This window comes from Elephas maximus, chromosome 15, assembly GCF_024166365.1.
Source record: "Elephas maximus indicus isolate mEleMax1 chromosome 15, mEleMax1 primary haplotype, whole genome shotgun sequence".
In the NCBI taxonomy this organism is placed as follows: Eukaryota; Metazoa; Chordata; class Mammalia; order Proboscidea; family Elephantidae; genus Elephas; species Elephas maximus.
In genome coordinates, this window is record NC_064833.1 from 74,142,478 (window position 1) to 74,164,805 (window position 22,328).

The 22,328-nt window shown below is 37.6% G+C and overlaps 1 protein-coding gene across 4 annotated transcripts in view; it reads right to left on the minus strand.

Annotated features, from left to right (window-relative positions):
• The window catches only part of PREX2 (phosphatidylinositol-3,4,5-trisphosphate dependent Rac exchange factor 2), a 377,098-nt gene that overhangs the window by 108,740 nt on the left and 246,030 nt on the right, over nucleotides 1-22,328 (minus strand). For 3 of the 4 annotated variants that reach the window (XM_049853516.1, XM_049853518.1, XM_049853517.1), the window contains exons 33-35: nucleotides 17,821-17,923; nucleotides 12,205-12,348; nucleotides 5,841-5,955 (exon numbers count right to left, since the gene is read on the minus strand). In XM_049853516.1, coding sequence (XP_049709473.1) covers nucleotides 5,841-5,955; nucleotides 12,205-12,348; nucleotides 17,821-17,923 — 362 coding nt within the window. Of the gene's footprint in view, nucleotides 1-5,840; nucleotides 5,956-12,204; nucleotides 12,349-17,820; nucleotides 17,924-22,328 lie in introns of those variants that run through there. The other variant, XR_007513231.1, reaches the window with a different exon arrangement.

A 22,328-nucleotide genomic window follows, 5' to 3' on the forward strand; every position in this document is an offset into this window, starting at 1 on the left:
TCTTAAAAGCTAACAAGCGGCCATCTAAGATGCATCAACTGGTCTCAACCCACCTGGATCAAAGGAGAATGAAGAACACCAAGGTCACACGACAACTAAGAGCCCAAGAGACAGAGAGGGCCACATGAACCAGAGACCTACATTATCCTGAGAACAGAAGAACTAGTTGGTGACCGGCCACAATCGATGACTGCCCTGACAGGGAGCACAATAGGGAACCCCTGAGGGAGCAGGAGATAAGTGGGATGCAGACCCCAAATTCTCATAAAAAGACCATACTTAATGGTCTGGATGTGACTAGAGGAAGCCCGGCGATCATGGTCCCCAAACCTTCTGTTGGCACAGGACAGGAACCATCCCCAAAGACAATTCATCAGACATGAAACGGACTGGACAGTGGGTGGGAGAGATGCTGATGAAGAGTGAGCTAATAATATCAGGTGGACACTTGAGACTGTGTTGGCGTCTCCTGTCTGGAGGGGGGATGGGAGGATAGAGAGAGTTGGAGGCTGCCAAAGTTTTCACGAAAGGAGAGACTGGAAGGGCTGACTCATTAGGGGGAAAGCAAGTGGGAGTAAGGAGTAAGATGTATATTAACTTATATGTGACAGACTGACTTGATCTGTAAACGTTCACTTGAAGCTCAATAAAAGTTAATTAAAAAAAAAAGAGTATATTATTTGTTCCTTTGTTTTAAAGCTAAGAAGAAAAAGGCCCTTTATGGGGTCCAATTAGTAAATATACAAATTAATCTTCAGAATGAAATGGTTTTCAGTGAAAGTGTTCAAAAGGGCTAAGGCTATGAGGCATGAGTGACACCTTGGGGCTACTTTCTAAGATGGGCAATAAGAGCCCCTTCAAAGGAGTGGTCAACAGCGACCTGTGATTCTACCTGAACACCAAGAACAGATGGCCCAAGAAGAATTAAGAGTAGTTGTGGTTACACAGTAACAGGGAAAATTAAGGAAGAAATTAGCATCCTTATTCAAGAAATGGGCAAGAAGAGAAGGCGTTATTGGGGGTAAAGAGGAAGATAAGTGTCTTCCTATGCAAAGGAAATCTAATATGCACAAGTAGGTTATATCGTAGGTCATTACTGATGCAGGCACCTAATTTAACTGAGGAGTTTGTACTTTTAAAAATGTTTTCTCCAAGCAAGAAAAGGTAAAATGTTTTCTTACAAGAAAAGGATAGCTAGCATGTAATTAATACATGTCCCGTATGTCTTAATATAGAGTCATTATTAAACATCTTGTCATGGATCTGCTATATATGAGCTACATATATATCATAACGTAGCATATATAATGTAATGTAATAAATAGAATATAATATAAATACATTATATTTCTGTTTTTAAAAAAACTCAGAAGGAAAAGACAGTCTTCTAACAAATGGTGCTGGCATGACTGGATATCCATCTGCAAAAAAATGAAACAAGACCCATACCTCACTCCATGCACAAAAACTAACTCAAAATGGATCAAAGACCTAAACACAAAATCTAAAATGGTAAAGATCAGGGAAGAAAAAATAGGGACAATGTTAGGAGCCCTAATACATGGCATAAACAGTATACAAAACATTACTAAAAATGCAGAAGAGAAACCAGATAACCGGGAGCTCCTAAAAAGCAAACACCTATGCTCACCCCCCCCCCAAAAAAAACCAAAGATTTCACCAAAAGAGTAAAAAGACTACCTACAGACTAGGAAAAAGTTTTTAGCTATGACATTTCTGATCAGTGCCTGATCTCTAAAATCTACACGATCCTGCTAAAACTCAACCACAAAATGACAATTAACTCAACTAAAAAACGGGCAAAGAATATGAACAGACACTCCACTAACGATGACATTCAGGTAGCTAATAGATACACGAGGAAATGCTCACGATCATTAGCCATTGGACAAATGCAGATCAAAATTACAGTTAGATTCCATCTCACTCCAACAAGGCTGGCATTAATCCAAAAAACACATAAAAATAAATGTTGGAAAGGTTGTGGAGAGGCTGGAATACTTATATGCTGCTGGTAGGAATGTAAAAAGGTACAACCACTTTGGAAATCAATTTGGCACTTCTTTAAAAAACTAGAAACAGACCTACCATACGATCTAGCAATCCCACTCCTTAGAATATATCCTAGAGAAATAAGAGCCTTTACACAAACAGATATATGCACACCCATGTTCACTGCAGCACTGTTTTACGATAGCAAAACGATGGAAGCAACCAAGGTGCCCATCAGCAGATGAATGGATAAATAAATTATGGTATATTCACACAATGGAATACTACACATCGATAAAGAGCAGTGATAAATCTGTGAGACATTTAATAACATGGAGGAATCTGGAAGGCATTATGCTGAGTGAAATTAGTTGCAAAAGAACAAATATTGTATAAGACCACTATTAAAAGAACTGGAGAAATAGTTTAAACAGAGAAGAAAATATTCTTTGATGGTTACGAGAGGGCGGAGGGAGGGAGGGAGGGAGAGGGGCATTCACTAATTAAATAGTAGATAAGTTTTATTTTAGGTGAAGGGAAAGACAATACACAATACAGGGGAGGTCAATGCAACTGGACTAAACCAAAAGCAAAGAAGTTTCCTGAATAAACTGAACGCTTCAAAGGCCAGCATAGCAGGGGCAGGGGTTTGAGGACCATAGTTTCAGGGGACACCTAAGTCAATTGGCATAATAAAATCTATTAAAAAACATTCTGCATCCCACTTTGGGGAGTGGCATCTGGGGTCTTAAACGCTAGCAAGCGGCCATCTAAGATGCATCAATGGTTCTCAACCCACCTGGAGCAAGGAAGAATGAAGAACACCAAAGGTACAAGGTAATTATGAGCCTAAGAGACAGAAAGGACCACATAAACTGGAGACTACATCAGCCTGAGACTAGAAGAACTAGATGGTGCCCGGCCACAACCAATGACTGCCTTGACAGGGAACTCAACAGAGAACCTCTGAGGGAGCAGAAGAGCAGTGGGATGCAGACCCCAAATTCTCATAAAAAGACCAGACTTAATGGTCAGACTGGGACTAGAAGGACCCCAGAGGCCATGGTCCCCAGACCTTCCGTTAGCCCAAGACTAGAACCACTCCCAAAGCCAACTCTTCAGATAGGGATTGGACTGGAATATAGGATGGAAAATGATACTGGTAAAGAACGAGCTTCTTGGATCTAGTAGACATATGAGGCTATGTTAGCATCTCCTGTCTGGAGGGGAGATGAGAGTGGAGGGGGCCAGAAGCTACCCAAATGGACCTGAGGAAAGAGAATGGAGGCAAGGACTGTGCTATCTCTTTAGAGGGAGAGCAATTAAAAGTCTATGGCAAGGTGTATGTAAATTTTTATATGAAAGACTGACCTGATTTGCAAACTTGCACTTAGAGCAAAATAAAAATTAATTAAAAAAAAAAAAAAAACCACAAGGGTTATAGTATGCTACATTCCCATTTCTCTCTGCTTTTATAAGTAAAGGATTAACACAAGTAAGCATACATTTGTAGACAGATTCTTGTGCAAAGCTCTTTGAAAAACACAGTGGGAGACACCATAATAAACTTAGCCCTCATCTATCTCAAAGAGCTTATAATGAAATAAAAATGACTAGAAACACATACACAAATTGTATCATCGGTGAGAAAAACCTAACTCTGTAATAGCCATAAATAAAATAAATAGAAGAGTGATCTGGTGTTCATTTAAGTCAAGGGCAGTGGTACCGAAATTTGAGCATGCTGAGAATTACCTGGACATTGCTGGGCCCATCCCAAGAGTTTCTAACAAGTTCCCAGAAGATGCTGATGCTGCTGGTCTAGGGACCATATGAGAACTACTGATGGAGGAAAGTGGTTTTCAACTTTGGCTGCACATTAGAATCTCTTAGGGAGCTTCTGAAAATTCTAATGCCCAGGCCTCACCCAGGCCAGTTAAAAAGGAAAAAGATTTTATGAAGGAGAGTATACTTTGGCTAGTCATTGAATCATTTGAACAGTAGTTTTGCAAACAGGTGGAGACTGAAGAAGCAGATGCTAAGTGAGGGGCAAAAAGTAATAGAAGAGGGAAAGTATAGTGCAAGATTAGAAATAAGGATAATATAGAAAAAAAAAATCCTGGGTCAAGTCATGTACAACCTCCATTGCCACACTAAGGTGCTTGGACCTTCTTTGTGCACCTTCTTTGAGCAGAAGCTGTTGCTGTTGTTAGGTGCCGTCAAGTCGGTTCTGACTCATAGGAACTGTGTACAACAGAATGAAACACTGCCCAGTCCTGTACCATGCCCACAATTGTTGAGCATAAGAGTGACATGGTAATACCTGTGGTTTAAAATTATTATTCTGGAAGCAATACACTGAGCAGATTAAAACAACATTGCTGCTTAGACAGGAGATTTGTTAGGATGCTGTTCCCTCAAACTGGAGTCCAGGGGTGTATTCTCCAGACATACATCTCCCACATGAATGCTTAAATTTTATGTATTCATTTCAAATATGACCTAAAAATATATTTTATCAATTATGAAGCAAAATTTCTCTTTTGTGATGACAGTTCTCAATTGAAAGATTTTCACAAGATTGAAGTTCAGCTTCTTAAGTCTGTGTTTCTTAGTCGGTGGACATACATTTAAAAAATTCAAGATTAACCTTTTTTCCCCTGTGAAAGGAGTCAGTAAACCATACAACTTTGAGAAATAGTGATCAAGAGAAGGTAATAAAAATGGAGCAGTCTAAGAGACGTTTTGAGCCCAGATCATCAGGATCTCCAATTACATCTCAGGAGGAAGAGAAAAAGAGTAATCCAGACAGATCTTGGGGCTTTGACATTTAAGTGTTTCTGAAGATGGTGAAGTGACTGAATGAAGTAGAGGACCTAGGAGAAGGGGCAGGATTGTGCGGACAGGGAGAAAGAAACAAAGCATTCATAATGGAAGAAGGACTACCCATTGGTGGTAATCACCAGGACAAACACTTCTACGTGTCAGGCATTTTAGGAATTAATTTATCTTCACAGATTAGCCATATTGTGGACAAGTGCAGAAAATGTCACAATAATATTCTTGAGTTCTTAGAGCTCTGGGTAGAAGAATAATATTTTTATTTCAGAAATAAACTCTGAGTCTGTTAAGTAATTTTAAAAAGTCACCCATCAACAGACTAATTTTTAAGAAAGCAGGGTATCATTTATTTGTTAAAAATCAAAACTTCTGAATTATGTCTTCCCTCTACTTATTCTGGTTAACTTCTCCTGTCATTTATCACTGAACCACTAACGCTGTTCTTTAGGGGAAAAACAGCAAAACACAAGCATTAATTTATATATTTAAAAGCAGATGTTTTTCCAATACCAAGTACAGGTTCTATCACAACTTTTTTTCCCCTACCCGTCCACATAAAACCTACTCCTCTCTGCGTGACGTGAAGGTGCCAACTCTTTAATAGTACGTGAAGGAAACTATTTTACTCTTAATCCACCGAATCTCCCAGGGGAGATCACTATAAAATATATCCATGCTCTTTTTCATGGAAATGGTCAACTAAATGTTTAATCTCTTCTCCTTCACCTTTATCTTTTCTATAAATTAAAACACTAGTATTAAAATTTTCAAAATACTATTTTGAAAAAATTCTTTTCTTTTCAAAAACAGTACCCATTACAGTATTAGAAATATTAAATCCTAAATTAGAGAGCTTTTTGTCAAAGGAAACATCATCAGCAATAATCTAATACATTGAGTAATATAAATGATCCTATTGATGAGTTCCTATAAAATATGGAAATTCGCTTTTAAAAAAATACAATAAAACTTGTACTACTACATACCTGAGCTTCTGGTTGTACTGTCTGACCTTTTCCAATGAGGCTGCATTTATCTGGGCTTGAAATTCTTCCACTGAAACATTGTCTTTGTAATAATATCCCTCCATGCTCTCCAGTGCTGGGTAAACAAGTAAATGTACTTTACACAGGATTTTTTGGACTTGATTTCTCCACATTTAGAGTAATCTAATGCACTATTTTTTTTTTTGCACTATTAGTAACTGTATCAAATGGAACCAAGTATAAACACAGACGCAAGAAACTATCTTGAACTAGTCCAAAAATTAATCAAAGTCATTCTTAAAATAAACGTCAAACATTTGGTGATTAAGTACATTTCTATCTTAAACTATCTTCTATTTTTAAAACATCTTACACCCATTTTCTGGAGCTAAACTCAAACTTCTTATTTTATACATATAACCTGTTGCCGTCGAGTCAATTCTGACTCACAGCAATCCTACAGGACAGAGCAGAATTGCCCCACAGGGTTTCCAAGGAGCGCCTGGTGGATTCTAACCGCTATGCCACCAAGGTTTCCTTTATACATATATGTGTGCGTGTATATATATATATACATATACACGCACACATATGTACAATTAGCCCTCATTTACCAACTCTCTTGTTATCTGACATTCTGCACTAACAACAATAGTAAAAAATCTACCATCTGACTATTTTGCACATTAACAATGTATGTCTGGCAGTAACGAATGCCATGGTGCGAAGTGAGATACTAGCTGTGATGGTTAAGGATATGTGTCAGCCTAGCTGGGCCGTAAGTCTCAGTGGTTTGGCAGTTATGTGAAGATGCCATCCTCCATTTTGTCATCTGATGTGGTCATTCTTCATTTCCAACAACAATAACAACCTGGTCTTTGGAACCTAACCATGTCAATAAGTGAGAAGTGGGTGTATATGTATGTGTATACACACACACACACACATTACTTATTATACATACAAGGAAGGAGCCCCAGTGGCACAGTGGTTAAAGTGCTTGGCTGCTAACTGAACATCAGCAGTTCGAGCCCACCAGCTTCTCTACAGGAGAAAGATGTGGCAGTCTGCTTTTGTAAAGATTTACAGCCTTGGAAACCCTATGGGGCAGTTCTACTCTGTCCTATAGGGTTGTTATAAGTTGGAATCGACTTGACTGCAGTGAATTTTTGGGTTTTGGAATACACATAAGGAGCCCTGGTGGTACAGTCGTTAAGCACTTGACTGCCAACCAAAAGGTCTGTGGTTAGAATCCACCAGCTGCTCTCTGCAGAAGAAAGACGGATAGTTGACAGTTTGCTTCTGTAAAGATTTATGTCCTTGGAAACCCTATGGGGCAGTTCTATTCTGTCCTATAGGGTTGCTATGCGTTAGAGTCAACTTGACGGCAATAGGTTTTTGGTTTTTATGCACATGTGTACAGACACACACACCCAAATATACATTCGGAACATATGTATGAGAGGCAGAACGATGCATTACCATATATCAGAGTAAATTAATGGACGTTTACCACTCTGCATGTATATTCACATTCTCTTGTAGCCTCAATTAAATTAAAAAATATTAAGGTATATAAAGCAAATCTTAGAAAATCATTTTTATTCAAATGGCTAGTAAATAAATAAGCACGACCATATTTATAACTTCGTACTCATTTCGAGTGTTCTTTTGATTAATACAGATTGCATTCTTTTTTGGTTAAGTTTTCTTTTTCCTTTAAGCTTGATGGGGTTGTATTTTTAAAATTTTGAGAGGAAACAAATCCCATGAAAGGATCTAGAAAGACAAGATTTCCTATGGAGAGGTTGGCAGCAACAGGAATGGCAGTGGGTCCGGTATGGAAATGTGAATTAATTTTCTTTTAAATGTATTACCATTTATAAGCTTATTTTCAACAGACTATTTCAAAATTAATAAACATCAATTTTTTTTAACTGTTTAATGCAATCGTTTCTAAATAATGGCATTTCTACAAATTCACAAACTGCCATGATCATTTTTTGGAGAAAATAGGAAAGGGACTGCTATTTTTAATCTGTGCTACTCAGAGTTCTAGAACACTAATGAAAACAAAAAATTTTAAAGAGTATTGCTACCTTTGGAATTTTAAAAAATGATATTATTGGTTTGTAATTATGAAAAGCAATGGTAGAATACTTGAGAGAAAGCATACTACATTTAGTTCAGTTCAGGAAATCCAAACTATAGGCTTGTGTCCATTTTTTTTTTTTTTTTGTCAAGGGTTGTTGGTTTTCTTTTTTTAGTCTTTATGACTTCTGCATGAATTAGAATATTTGCAACTGTTCTGGCAAGCTTCTGGTCCTGAAAACACAAGCAATAAATGGAAGGCTTCCTGAAAAAACAATCCTCAAACACATGCCATAATTCCATGTTCACTTTTGTTAACAAGCTTTTATTGTCAAAGGCAAATATTCCAAGAGGATTAAGTCTATCAATACTCATACATCAATGTGAAGTATTCTTCATGGTTGCAAAGCTAATGATGTAAGAAGCATTTGCACTGAAGTAAAACTCCACGTTCTGCTCCTTAGTAGCTGGCAAGGTAATTAATATCTGAGGTACTCAGGTTTCTCATTTGTGAAATGGAAATAACAGGAGTGCCTACTAATTATGGAAGGAGCCATGGTGGCGCGGTGTTTAAGTACTTGATTACTAACCAAAAAGTCAGCAGTTCAAACCCACCAGCAGCTCTTTAGGAGAAAGATGTGGCAGTCTGCTTCCATAAGATTAGTCTTGGAAATCCTATGGGGCAGTTTTACTCTGTCCTGTAGGGTTGCTATGAATCAGAATCGGGTACTAGTTCGGGTTACTGGGAAAGAATTAAATTAAATAATAGTATTAATAGAGCCTATAACTATTGTTATCATTTACTGAATGCATTCCATGATCTAGACAACATGCCAGGTGCTTTATGGGCAATGTCTAATTCACTTTCCATGGGATATGGATTTGCATGTGTGTGCTTAACAAAATGGGAAGTTTCAGGACTCAGAGGAAGGACTATACAAGGAAATATCAATTTGTGGCCTAAGACCAGAAAGATTGGCAGAAGAATCCTGAGGAAAACAACTGAACTGGAAGAGGGTAGGGAAAGATTCAATCTGGGATCCAGTTTTCACAAAGGTCTTGCTGATTTGACTTTGGCTAGAATAGCCTGTCCTGCTCTAAAATCTGGTTACAAGAAATCAAACAATTATATAAATATAATTTAATATAATTTCTATATTCTCATAAATTGTCATTTTTGTTACATTTATAGACAATATTTCCAAATTGGAATCCCTTAGAGCTGCCAATGCTTAATATGCTTTGCTGCTAACCGAAAGGTTAAAGGTTCGAGTCCACTCAGAGGCTCCTTGGAAGAAAGGCCTGGTGATCTACTTCCAAAAACTCAGCCATTGAAAATCCTATAGAATACCGTTCTCTTCATGGGGTCGCCATGAGTTGGTACTGGTGTTTCCAAATTAACAAGATTGTTAAAATTCACAATTATGTAAATATTTTTAAAAGGAGGAAAAGACTCTGAATACATTGCCAAGAATCTTTGCAAGAATTTCATGGCACATGTATGGGGTTGAAAGGAAATGGAAAAAAAAATGAGTTCTGTATTTAAAATCTAAAGTTTATATGGCAAAGAAAGGAGAGGAGGGAAGCATTGCCTGTTTTAGCTAAACAGTTTTTTTATTCACTGCTATTTATAAAAAAAAGAAAATGGAATGACATTGCACATAATAAATATCTATTCTCAGCCAAAGTAGGTTAAATATATAATATTGTCGTGGTAACTTCGATTCTTGGTCTCTCAACATTTTCTTGTTTAGTTTCTTTAGTTCCCTTCTATAAATAACATATTTCTCAACAGTAGTACTGATAGATTTGGTTAGATAAACATTTAATTTATTGAATAGTATTTAATTAAAAGCATTATTTAAATACGATTTGCTTGCTTTTTTTACTTCTAATACTTTTGAATTAGTGAAAGGAAGACATTCCATTAAATTTAGGTGGTCGGCAAAAAAAAAAAAGGAAACCTAATTATTGTTAGAGAACATTAAAGATTAAATCATTTAAAGACCATAAGTGTGCCATGTTTCCACTTATTTTCATCCAATTTATTATTACTTGCTTTATCTTGCCAGGGATGCAGGGGTTCCAAAAGGATTCATTTCCTGACCTGTAGGAAGTACTTAGGAATACTGGCCAGAAGATGGCTTTAGTGTGATCTTCACCTTCTAGCACTTTGGTTATGGGTTGTGCTGACATTGTCTGGATGCTTCTGTGTTCCTTACCTTAGGGATCTGTATAAATGTGTAGGCTTTCTTTTTTATCTGCCTAGATTTCTCTTCTAGAACTCTGGCCTTCGGCAATACATGTCCTCTAAAGTGTACCCTGCGTACCATCAACCCTGGGATTCTTGATCTAACAGTAGATCTGGCGTCCACAAGATACCCCCTCAACTAGTGTGTCCCCCTTTGCCTGCGGCTCCAACCAGGAAGAAAAAACAGTATTTCCGGAGGGCTGTCATTAATATATTTCCCAGGAAATTTTCAATTTCTTTTTTTTTTTTCTATTTGCTAGAAAAGCCCTATGTACATACAAAACTAAAATTCTTCAAATAAACTTTTATCCCAGGAATAGACGTCAGTTGGAAATCTCTTCCAATTCTCGGCTGGTAATCTCCACTAACTAGATCTGAATTTCCTTTGCTTCTGTCATTTTGAGGAACCCTAAGAGGAGCTAACATTCCAGGGGGTTTTATGAGTGTCGAGCAACTTCTGCACCCCCTTTAAACAGACAAACTTCATCACCAATAAAGTTTTAATGAGACAGATTACTTCCCATCTTCTTTACCCATTTGTGACCTCAACTGTAGAAATATTTCCACTGCTCCTCATTTCATTCATTTTTCAAATCTTACTGTTGGAAGAGTAATAAAATCTAATGGTTCGCATTTAAACTGCATTTTAAACTTTAAGTTACCGTTTAACAGGGATATTGTTTCTCCTGAAATAACATTCTTATGTTAAGGTGCCCTGGTGGCACAGCGGTTACAGTGGTCAGCTGCTAAGCAAAAAGATGGGTTCGAACCCACCAGCTGCTCCATGGGAGAAAGGTGGGGCAGTCTGCTTCCGTTAGGATTTACAGCCTTGGAAACCCTATGGGGCTGTTCTACTCTGTCCTGTTGGGTCGCTATGAGCCGGAATCAAGTGAAGGCAGTGTGTTATTCTGAAATTGTCATTAGAAAAATTATAAAAGAGAAGTTAACTTGAAAAACACTCTTATTTTTCCAGGGTACAGTTGCTGCTGGGTATGATTATTCAGCTATTTATTAATATGCCACAAAGTATTTTTTTTAAATGTTTAGTGCCATCTGTCATCTCAATAATGACTTCAAAGACAAAATTTCAAAAAAAGAAAGAAAGGAAGGGAAGCAAAGAGGATTTAAGTACTGCAAGCTCTGGTTACGCCCTCCAAAAGTTAGCATTCCAAATGAGTAACCTCCCCTACCTTCTAGAACTATTGCTGTATTAGCTTTTTATATATTTTAGGTTAAACTGCTCTCCTAACTTGTCTCCAAAGATCCTATTTTTCCTCATTGTTTCTATTTTATTCCTGTTCATTACAGAATCCTGTACTATCTAAATTGACCCATATAAAAACAAAAAAAAAATCTTTTTTTTTATATATATCATAGTCCTCCAACAAGAAACGAAAATACCTTCTAATAACTCCTAAGACTTTCTAGTCACTGAAACGTCCCTCTGTTAAATGTATTATTGCCTAGCATCTGTCTGTGGTAGCCACAGCTTAAACTATGGCACTAGAAGAAAGAGTAATCTCTCAGAATTCAGGGTTTTTAAATAATATGGATATAGTACAAAGCAGAATTTCCACTTCATAGTGAATTCAGATTTCATATACCTGTCTGGTCTTTAGTTATCTAGATTGATTTTATCCCATCTACTCTTTTCATTTTTTTTTATTAGAATATAAACATTTCACAGCAAAACCAAGGCAGTCGAATTGACTCAATGGAATTGACTCAACGGCAACAGGTTTGGTTTTGGGCTTACCATAGTTTATTCAGCCTATTTATTTAAATCAATTTAATTATGTTTATTTATTTAAAACAATGTCTTGTTTCTTCATTATAAAACATGCCACAATCCTATTTGATAAATATTTAACCCACATGAGCTCATTTTCTTAATATTCATTCCCAGAAGTGAATATATTTTTTTAAGTACTCAGAGAATTTTTGAATTAAAAAAAAAAATTGTGATCACTACAATTAAATTTATGATAAAATTTGGTAAGAATCAAAAGGAAAGCAGTTTACCTTGTGCAAAAAGAACGGGATGAATTTTAAATCCTCCTCCATTTTTCAACCGTTGAGGCAGTTGTTCAAAATGATAACTATCGATGGAGAAATACACTTTAAGAGCTTGCCGGCTTCCTTCTGCTTGATATGTAAGAGGCACATCTAAAATGACATTTAATACTATATTATTTCCTAAAATCAGGATATACTATACAGCATATTTGTTAACCTTTAAAAGAAAAAATCTTAAAGTGCCCTGGTAGTACAGCGGTTAAGCGGCCAGCTGCTAACCAAAAGGTCAGTGGTTCAAACCCTCCAGTTGCTCCGTAGGAGAAAGATGTGGCAGTCTGAAAATTACTAGAAACTAATACAGTAAAACCTGTGAAAGCCCCAATCTGTGTAAGGCAGAAACCTGTCACAGAAGGAAAACTCAAATATTTTCCACTAAAATGAGTGACAGAAAAGTGGTTAAGGCTGCACCCTGTCAAAGGTGGAAAACTTTCGAGGCCAAGAAAAACAAGGCAGTCCTGTTGAGTTCTGGCTCTCCCAGGTTCACTGTATATTAAAAAAGGAGTCCTGGTGGCCCAAAGAATAAAGAGCTACACTGCTAACTGAAGTCAAGGGTTGGAACTCATCAGCCGCTCTGCCAGAGAAAGATGTGACAGTCTGCTTCCATAAAGATTATGGCCTTGGAAACCCTATGCGGCAGTTCTACTCTGTCACTATGAGTTGGAATTGACTTAACAGCAACAGGTTTGGTTTTTTAATACACTAAAGTGCTCAAGAGTACCAAGTTCAGGGTAGGTGTACTTATGGCGCTGTTCGGTGAAGGAGTTATGAAATCAGATTCTCATTAGCTAAAGCAACAGATTTATTGCCGTTCTACAGACAAAATTCTGTACTAGGAAACTTCTTACACTTTGACACACCAGATGTCTCACTTAACTAAATGAGAAATCAGCTACACATCGTTCAGAATCAAAATCCCTCCAGGGCAGCTGCCTCATTCATATGTCAGTCAAAACGAGTCCCTGTGTATACTTCTTAAGTAGTGTGCGAGTTGTCAAGTCCACAGCAACCATTATCAAAATTAGTAGGAGTTTTGCCAGTTTCAGTCTCTAAACACCAGATCAAAAATGTCTTATCCTGTGTTGATGATGTCTTACAAGCATTAAAAATTACGAGTTCAAATTCTTTTATTTTAAAAGCTCCTAAAATAATTACAAAAAAGAAAAAGAGAACCTGACCAGCCTGGAAAGCTAAAATGCTTTAGGAGTGTTTCACAGTGATATCACAAATCCCTTTTATTTTATGATACTTAGATGAATGACAAATAATTTTCATCTCATTAAAAACAAATGTAAAAATCTTCCTAACAGACTAGAATAATCGCACTGGGTAAAAATTAAGGCTAAAATATAGTAGGCATTTAGGATGCGTTCTTGATTTAATATTATTTCTAATCTGCTTCTTGAAATGACATAGTATCTGAGAGTTGAAGGTTAAATACTATTTATTATCACAGACTCCAGGTTTCTTCTTAAATTTACTTACTTAATTCTGTGTATCAGAGGGGACATTGTATCACCATCTAAAGTTTCCTTGTTGCAATATAATATTGCTTATTTTATTTTTGTGTCTAATTTTTTTAAGGAAGATATGAAGGATTTTGGTTTAGGAAAGAGAACAAATAAATTTATCAGCTGAAGGGCTGGAAATTAATTGCTTTTTTATAATTGGGAAAATAATCCCTCATCCCTTTTCTAAAATAAAGAGAAACAGATACAGAGACACTAAAGAAATACAGATCTATGGACACTAAATATTTGTATCTTCTAGTTCCCCTTTCCATATATGTTTTCATTTTTATGTTGAATTCCAACCTTTTGCTCTTTGGCATCAAAACAGCTAATCTCCATGTTCACCAATGGATAATGTTAGTGAAATGAAAAAAAAAAAAAAAGGATTACAGCATTTGCAGTTTCATATGATAGGACTAGTAAAGGACAAATAAAGATGCTATACCAGGAATTAAGTAAGTGAAACTTGCTGAAAGTTTTCAAGTATATTAAATTTAAAGTGAAGTTAACACTAAGAGTAATTAAAGAACACTATGTGAAAGAATGGAAGTTTCCTGCAAAGCATTCGGTGCACCTGTGAAAATGCATAATAACGGAGAGTTGCCTGTATCTGTGGAAATTTATCCACCATGAAAAACAAACCTGATGATTAGGGCTAGGTATGATTAGGTAACAGTCTGCGAGTAGCCCAAACGGTTAAGTGCTGAGCTACTCATTGAAAGGTCGGTGGTTTGAGAAATTAACCTGAGCTGTAAACTTTTACCTAAAGCACAATTAAAAAAAAAAGAAGAAGAAGAAAGGTTGGCAGTTTGAACTCACCTGGAAGTGCCTTGGCAGAAAGGCCTGGTGATCTGCCCCCCAAAAGTTCACAGTCATAAAGGTCCTATGGAGCATAGTTCTATTCTGACACACATGATGTCTCCGTGAGCCAGAGCTGACTTGACAGCAACTTTTGTTTTTTTTGGTTTAATAATTAGATACATAAATGATAGCTGCAACTGAGTCATCTCCAACTCATGACAAAATGTACAACAGAACAAAACGTTGCCTGATCCTGTGTCATCCTTACAATTTCTAGCACATTTGAGTACATCACTGCAGCTACTGTGCCAATCCATCTCAACAAGGGTCTCCTTACCCTTCATAGCCCTCTACTTCACCAAGCATAGTATCCTCCACCAGTGACTTATCCCCCCTGATAATGTGTCAAAAGGAAGGGAGTCAGACAATGTTCTATTGTGATTCAGAAGATTTTCATGGGAGAATTTTCAGAAGTAGATCACCAGGTCACCATGGGTGACATTGCTGGTATCTGAAATACCAGTGGCATAGCTTCCAGCATCACAGCAACATGCAAGCCACCACGGCACAAGAAACTGATAGATGGGTGGTGGTGGTGATAATTAAAAGCTCTAAAACCATTACTACATGAGAAAAAAGTCACTATCATTGTAGAGAGGGATTCATCTTAGCAGTTTGTTCAACAGTGACATCCCATCTCTTTAAACATGGTCCCCAATCCTTGAGTGGGCCAGCAACTTTGAAAATAAGTCTTTAACTAAGAAGTTTTTAGTTCCTTCTGCCTGGGTTGCTCTTCCCTGACCTTCTGCAGGGTTCGGTCCTTCTCATCCTTCTGGTCTCACCTGACAAGCCCCTTCTGCAGAGAGCTCTTCCCTGATCATTCCTTAGAAATGAGCCACCCCATCTGTATTCTTTATGCATCTCTTGATTTCCTTCACTGGATTGATCACAGTCCTAATTATCTTGGTATTTCATTCTTTATTCACTGTTTCCCAACTAGGTTGTGAGGTCTATAAAGACAAGGACCAGGTCTGTTTTATCAACATGGCACTCACAGCTCTAGGCATAATGCCTAGCCTGTATAGAAATGGTAGGACTCAAAAAATTCATTCTCTGAATTAATTACTATAAAACTTCCTATAACACGCCCATGGAAGGGGAAGACCTACTGTCATTATGTTATTCTCCTCAAAATGCATATATTCCACAAAATAAATTTAATTATATATAGCCTAATAATTTAGTTAATTTATTCCTCCTTCAGTAATTATATGACTCTGGAAGTACCTTGTATGTTCCCTATCGTTGAAGTGGGTCAAATTGCCCATTTATTCGTTTGCATGTCTCACAGTTCTCTAAGATCCATGCTAACCCACAAAAATGCTAGCAGGGTCTTTATTTATTCACCATCATATCCCTAGAGTCCCTGGGTGGCATAAATGGTTAACATGTTTAGCTGCTAACCGAAAGGGTGGAGGTTAAAGTCCACCCAGAGGCATCTCAGAAGAAAGCCTGACGAACTACTTCTGAAGAATCAGCCACTGCAAACTCTACGGAGCACAGCTCTGCTCTGACACACACGGAGTTGCCATGAGTTGGAGTTGACTCAACAGAAATTGTTTTGCTGGTATATTCCTAGAATTTAGTTCAGTATTTAGCACCTGGAGCCCTGGTGGCCCAGCGGTTAAGAGCTCGGCTGCTAATTAAAAGGTTGGCAGTTTGAATCCACCAGCCACTCCTTGGAAAACCTATGCGGCAGTTCCACTCTGTCCTATAGGGTCACTATGAGTTGAAATCAGCTTGACAACAATGGGTTCTGTTTTTTTTTTTTTTAGCACACTATTCATTCCTGATAATTATTTCTTCTTTGAAAATGAAATACATTAATCCAGACTTTTGAGTCCTCCTTGCTTGGCATGCCACAATTATTCACAATCTCATTATTTTTCATGAAAAAATAAATGTGGGTAATGGTATAAATATAACTTTTTAAAAGAATGCAAAGGAATAAAGTGAGGAGGAACTATTCAAATATTTACTGAATGCTACCCAATCATGGCCATATAAGATGCTATAGTCTTTCAAATACATTATCTTATTTAGTCCCCACCACGCTTTGTGTCTACAGCCAGAGAATAAAGCTATTATTTTCATTTTTGCAGATGAGAATACAATCTCTGGATTTGAATTGAGGTTTCTTGATTTGTATTGATTCATTTAGTCATCCTACAGTACAACTTCCAAGGGAGCAAAACTCTTTTCCATCTTATTCACTGTTATCTCCAGTACCCAAGAAAGCAAGAAAACGTTTTATCCCCTTGTAATGTGAGTATATTTGTAAACACTAAAATTTTTACTCAGTTGATCTTATTGTCAATTTTTAATTTTTAAATGAACAAAGAAGGTAGAATATACGTCTATTTCTTCAGAATTAAATTACATTTTTTATCAGTTATTGCCACATCTACCAATTATGCCTCTCTCAACTGGCTTAGATTTAAATTATATCAATGTAAGTATGACTTGCATCTCCTCCATTTCTTTTTGGCTCTAAATCATTATTTTCACACTCTACAAACACATTCTCTAGGCGATGAATTGGTGATAAAGAGTGAAAACTGAATTCAGTCATTTTTGCTATATTGTTGTTGTTATAAGGTGTCCAACTCATAACAACCCTATGTACATCAGAGCTAAACACTGCTTGGTCCTGCACCATCCTCACAATTGCTGGTACATTTGAGCCTATTGTTGCAGCCACTGTGTCAGTCCATCTCGTTGATGGCTTTCTTCTTTTTTGCTGATCGCTGACCCTCTACTTTACCAAGCAAGATGTTCTTCTCCAGGGACTGGACCCTCCTGATAATATGTCCAAAGTATGTAAGATGAAGTCTCGCCATCCTCACTTCTAAGGAGCATTCTGGCTGTACTTATTCCAAGCCAGATTTGTTTGTTCTTCTGACAGCACACATACAGGCAATATTCTTTGCTATATAATTGTTATATATTTTAGTAAAAGTTTGGATGTTCAAGTAGTAGATGAAAATAAAGTTTAGAATTACCTTTAGATTCAAATTACATAGATATTCCATCACTCATAGTTGGTTGTTACAAATTATTTATTCTAAATATAGATATTTTCTATGAAATAATTTAAATATATGAAAGACATTAATATCAATTTTATACCATATGTCATTGTTTGATGCCAAAGAAATTCTATAAAATAGCTATGAAATATTTAGTTATATACTTGCAACCAATGGCTCCTCTTCTGATGGTTTAAAGTAAAAAGAAACCTTCTCCAAATCAAATAGGGCAATCAGTGTATCTTCCAGCATGGCTTGTTCGTCTGCCTAGAAAGAAAGAAGAAAAACAATATGCAATAATATGACATGATAAAAAAAAAAAGATAGGATATGATAAAATGTAATGAAATATAAATCCAGATTAAAAACATCACTTCATTTAATGTTTTATTGACACACAAAATTATAAACACCTAAGACTTCATTGCAATTAAACAATTAACAAATTCCTCATAATTACAAGATTCTTTTATAGCTTTATAGTTTTATATTTCTCCTTTTCTCTATTAACTAAACTCAGGGCTTTTAACCAGTTCTAAAAGGTTAAGTCATGGCTGACGGAAACAAGGCAGGGCCTGGAACCAGGGCACATAAACATGGCACAGCAACCAAATCTCTTGTGCTTTAGTTTTCAGCCTGATTAGAAAACAAGCAGCACGCCCTGCCCGAAAATGGCAGCTGACCACTCAGGTAGGAATGTGTCGCTTTCCAAAGTCCTGCCAATAATCCAATTTCCAGCATCAGGAAACTTTCAGGAGCCAATAATCCAATCTCCTGCATCAGGAAACTTTCAGAAGCCAATAATCCAAGCTCCCGTATCAGGAAACTTTCAGGAGCCAATAATCCAATTTCCCACATCAGGAAATTTTCAGGAGCTTTATCCAGGAGGCTGGATTATTGACAAGACTGTGCAGAGCGACACACATTCAAAGCAGCACAGTTAGCTGTCATCTTTGAATGGGGTGCCCTGCCTAGTTTCTACTCAGGTCAAAAGCCAAGATGCAAAAGATTTGGTTGCTAGGCAACTTGTAAATCGCCTTTGTTTCTGTTGGCCATGACTGAATCACTTTGAACCAATTGGAAGTCCCGCCTTGTTTCCGTGGGCCATAACTGAACCATTTAGAACTAGTTTGAAGTACTGCCTAGATTGTTATACACATAATTTTTCAGTCTGTTTTATACTTAAAGTCTAAACATATTGTTTCATTTATCATTTACAAATAAATGCACACACACAAAAATATGTTAACTGCCTTTAAACTTCTAAAATCTTATAGATATAACAGCTGAAAGCAAAAATATTGTATTATTAAAAAGCTGCAGTACATATTGGTGATTCTATTTTAAAGTAAGATAACTGATGCATTATTCAGTTTGCTCTTTCTTAGGGCTGTGATATAAGTAATTTGCATGTATCTAATGATTTTCAAATCCAACGAGCTTGGGGGCAAGACGACTTATTTTCAACTCACTTGCCTTTAGTGGGCCTAGTCTACAAACTTGTGAATATAAAATTTGATTTGTTTTAATCATTCTTGTCTTTGTTAGGGTGTATTATTTTACAGCTGAGGCAGCCAAGGCCCAGACAGGCTAACATGTTCATTGCTTGTCTCAGGGATACCGTCTTCCTGGAACTAGATTATGGCCACTCTACTAGCAGTTAACGGCACTATCTACTGGGCCCTTTACTAATTTCCTTCTGAAAGAACAATTAGACTTACCAAAGCAGCTTATCCTTAAGGATGTCAACAGTCTTTTAAAAAATAATTTTAACAGCTTTTAAAAACATTTACAACGTGTTTTTAAAAAATGCCATAAGCTCCTAACCATATTTTCAGCCGCTTTAGTAGAGGGTGAATACCTGGGCAGTACAAACAGTTAACGGCCTCAGCTGCTGACCAAAAGGTTGAAGGCATTAAAAGACTAGACTTACTAGTCGGACAGAGACTGGAGAAACCCTGGGAGTATGGCCCTGGACACCCTTTCAGCTCACTAATGAAGTCACTCCTGAGGCTCACCCTTCAGCCAAAGATTAGACAGGCCCATAAAACAACATGAGATCAAATGGGCACATTAACCCAGGGGCAAGGATGAGAAGGCAGGAAGGGACAGGAAAGCTGCTTAGGGGGAACTCAAGACTGAGAAGAAGAGAGTGCTGACATATCGTGGGGTTGGCAACCAATGTCACAAAAACAATATGTGTACTAATTGTTTAATTAGAAGCTAGTTTGTTCTGCAAACCTTCATCTAAAGTACAATAAATAAATGAATGAATGAAAAAAAACTGAAGGCGTGAGTCCACCAAGAGGCGACTCAGGAGAAAGTCCTGGCGCTCTATTTCCAAAAGATCAACCACTGAAAACCCAGTGGAGAGCAGTTCTACTCTAACACACATGGGTTCGCCATGAGGTGCAGTCGACTTGACAGCAGTTGGTTTAGCAGAAGGTGAACAAGGTGATAAAGAATTTTCATCAGGACAGTCACTAAGGCAGGCCAGGCCCCAAAGAAGGGTGGCATGAGACTGAGAAGGAGGTTAATAGAATTATCACCTTTACACCTTGATTTGGTACTTCACAACACAGGAAACTTGGTGGCGCAGTGGAAAAGCACTGAGCTCCTAACTGAAAGGTTGAGGGTTTGGACCCGTCACCAGTAGCTCCATGGGAAAAGGACCTGGTGATCTGCTCCCGTGAAGATTACAGGAGGAGGCAGAGCCAACATGGCTCTATAGACAGAAGCACCACATCATCCCTCCACAGCAAAGAGCCAAAAAACTAAGTAAAAAAGAGACAAACATCAATCCTGGAACCCAAGGTATCAAATGAAGAGATAAAGTACTCAGCCAAGCACTGAATGGAGTAAGAAACTGACAAAGAACAGAGAATGAGGACAGATGAGCAGAGGGCAGAGGTCCCCTATCAGTTAATGCAGCACAGATTCACCATCTTGGACTCCTGTTGGAGAGCGGTGGACAGGGAATGCGGGAAAGCAGATTCACAGTGCTGCCAGCAGGAGACAGAGCACCTGGTAACCAGTGATATACACTTTTCCACCCCCCATGTTTCCTCCCCCTGCTCATTCTCCACCACTTCCCAGCAGGCCGATCTGCCACTTTCCAGAGGCCCCATCTGCTGCTTCCCAACAGGCTAAGAAACCATGGCCTGGGAGGCGCTGAATCCGTGCCACACAGATTTGCCCCGCACACGCTGGCTGGCTCCTTCAGTGCCATTCCTACCAGAATCTGCCCTGCACTGACCCCCATTCCACCTTGTCAGCCCCAGTATATGCAACAAACAACCCATCCCAGACCCTCCCCTTCAGCTGGACCTGCCTGCTGCACCACAGCTGAGAGACTGGTCCTGCCTATTGGACAAGAAGGTGAAAAATATAGTCCAGCAGATAAGCAAACAACAAAGACACACAGCTTGCCTGCTCAGACATAATCAAATAAAACAAAAAAGCAGGATGAAACAAACAAATCTACAATCAACAAACGAAGAAATCAACTACTGAATCTCCTGAAGACAGCAGACATTATCAAAACATATTTAAAAAAAGGACAGAATGGTTCCAGTAGGCACCCAAAGTAAAACACCAGATGATTTTCCCATAGAAGAAAAGGCACTGGAACTACCTGATAGGGAATTCAAATCTCTAATATTCACAGCTATGCAGGAGTTGAAGCAAAAAGAGGAAAAAATAGACAAATTCTTGGAAAATACAGACAAAAAAATGGAAGAATTCAGGAAAATAATAGAGTAACAAAAGGTCAAAATAAATTCACAACCAGAAATCACACAAAAACAACAACTAGAAATCAAAAAGATAAACAACAAGGTTTCAGAAATGGACAATGTCACGGAAGGTCTGAGGAGCAGGTTTGAAACAATGGAATACAGGATCAGCAAAACTGAAGACAAATACTTGGCTATCACTTTGAGGAAAAATCAGAAAAATGAAGAAACCCTGGGAATGATGTCGAATACAACCAATAGTAAAAATCTGTGCGTGATCACAGTTCCAGAACAGGGGGAGAAAACAGAAAACATAGGGAGGATCACTGAAGGAATGCTGACAGAAAACTTCCCTAATATCATGAAAGATGGAAAACTGATCATCCAAGAAGCTCAACAAAACGCATATAGGATAGAACCCAAAAGAATATCACCAAGGCATATCATAATCGCACTCACTAAAAGCAAAGAAAAAGAAATCCTGACAGCAGCTGAAAAGTCACATACAGACTCAACTCTGATTACTCAGCAGAAACTGTGCAGGCAAGAAGGCAATAGGATGACATATATAAAACCTTGAAAGAAAAAAATTGCAAACCACGAATAGTACATCCTGCAAAACTCTCATTGAAATATGATGGTGAAATTAGGACATTTCCAAATAAACAGAATTTAAGGGAATATGTAAAAACTAAACCAAACTTAAAAGAATTATTAAAGAGAGTCCTTCAGTTTGAAAACAAACAACAGCATGAATCTAGGACACAAGATAACACCAGTCAGATACCAACCTAGAATATGAACTCTCAAGGACTATTCAAAAGGAAAAGATTTACAACAGGGAACCAGAGAAGTTAATCTGTAAATGACAACAATGTCAGAACAATAAAACAAGGAATAAATGGTGTAGATATAGAACTTTTCAAAGGAACAGAAGT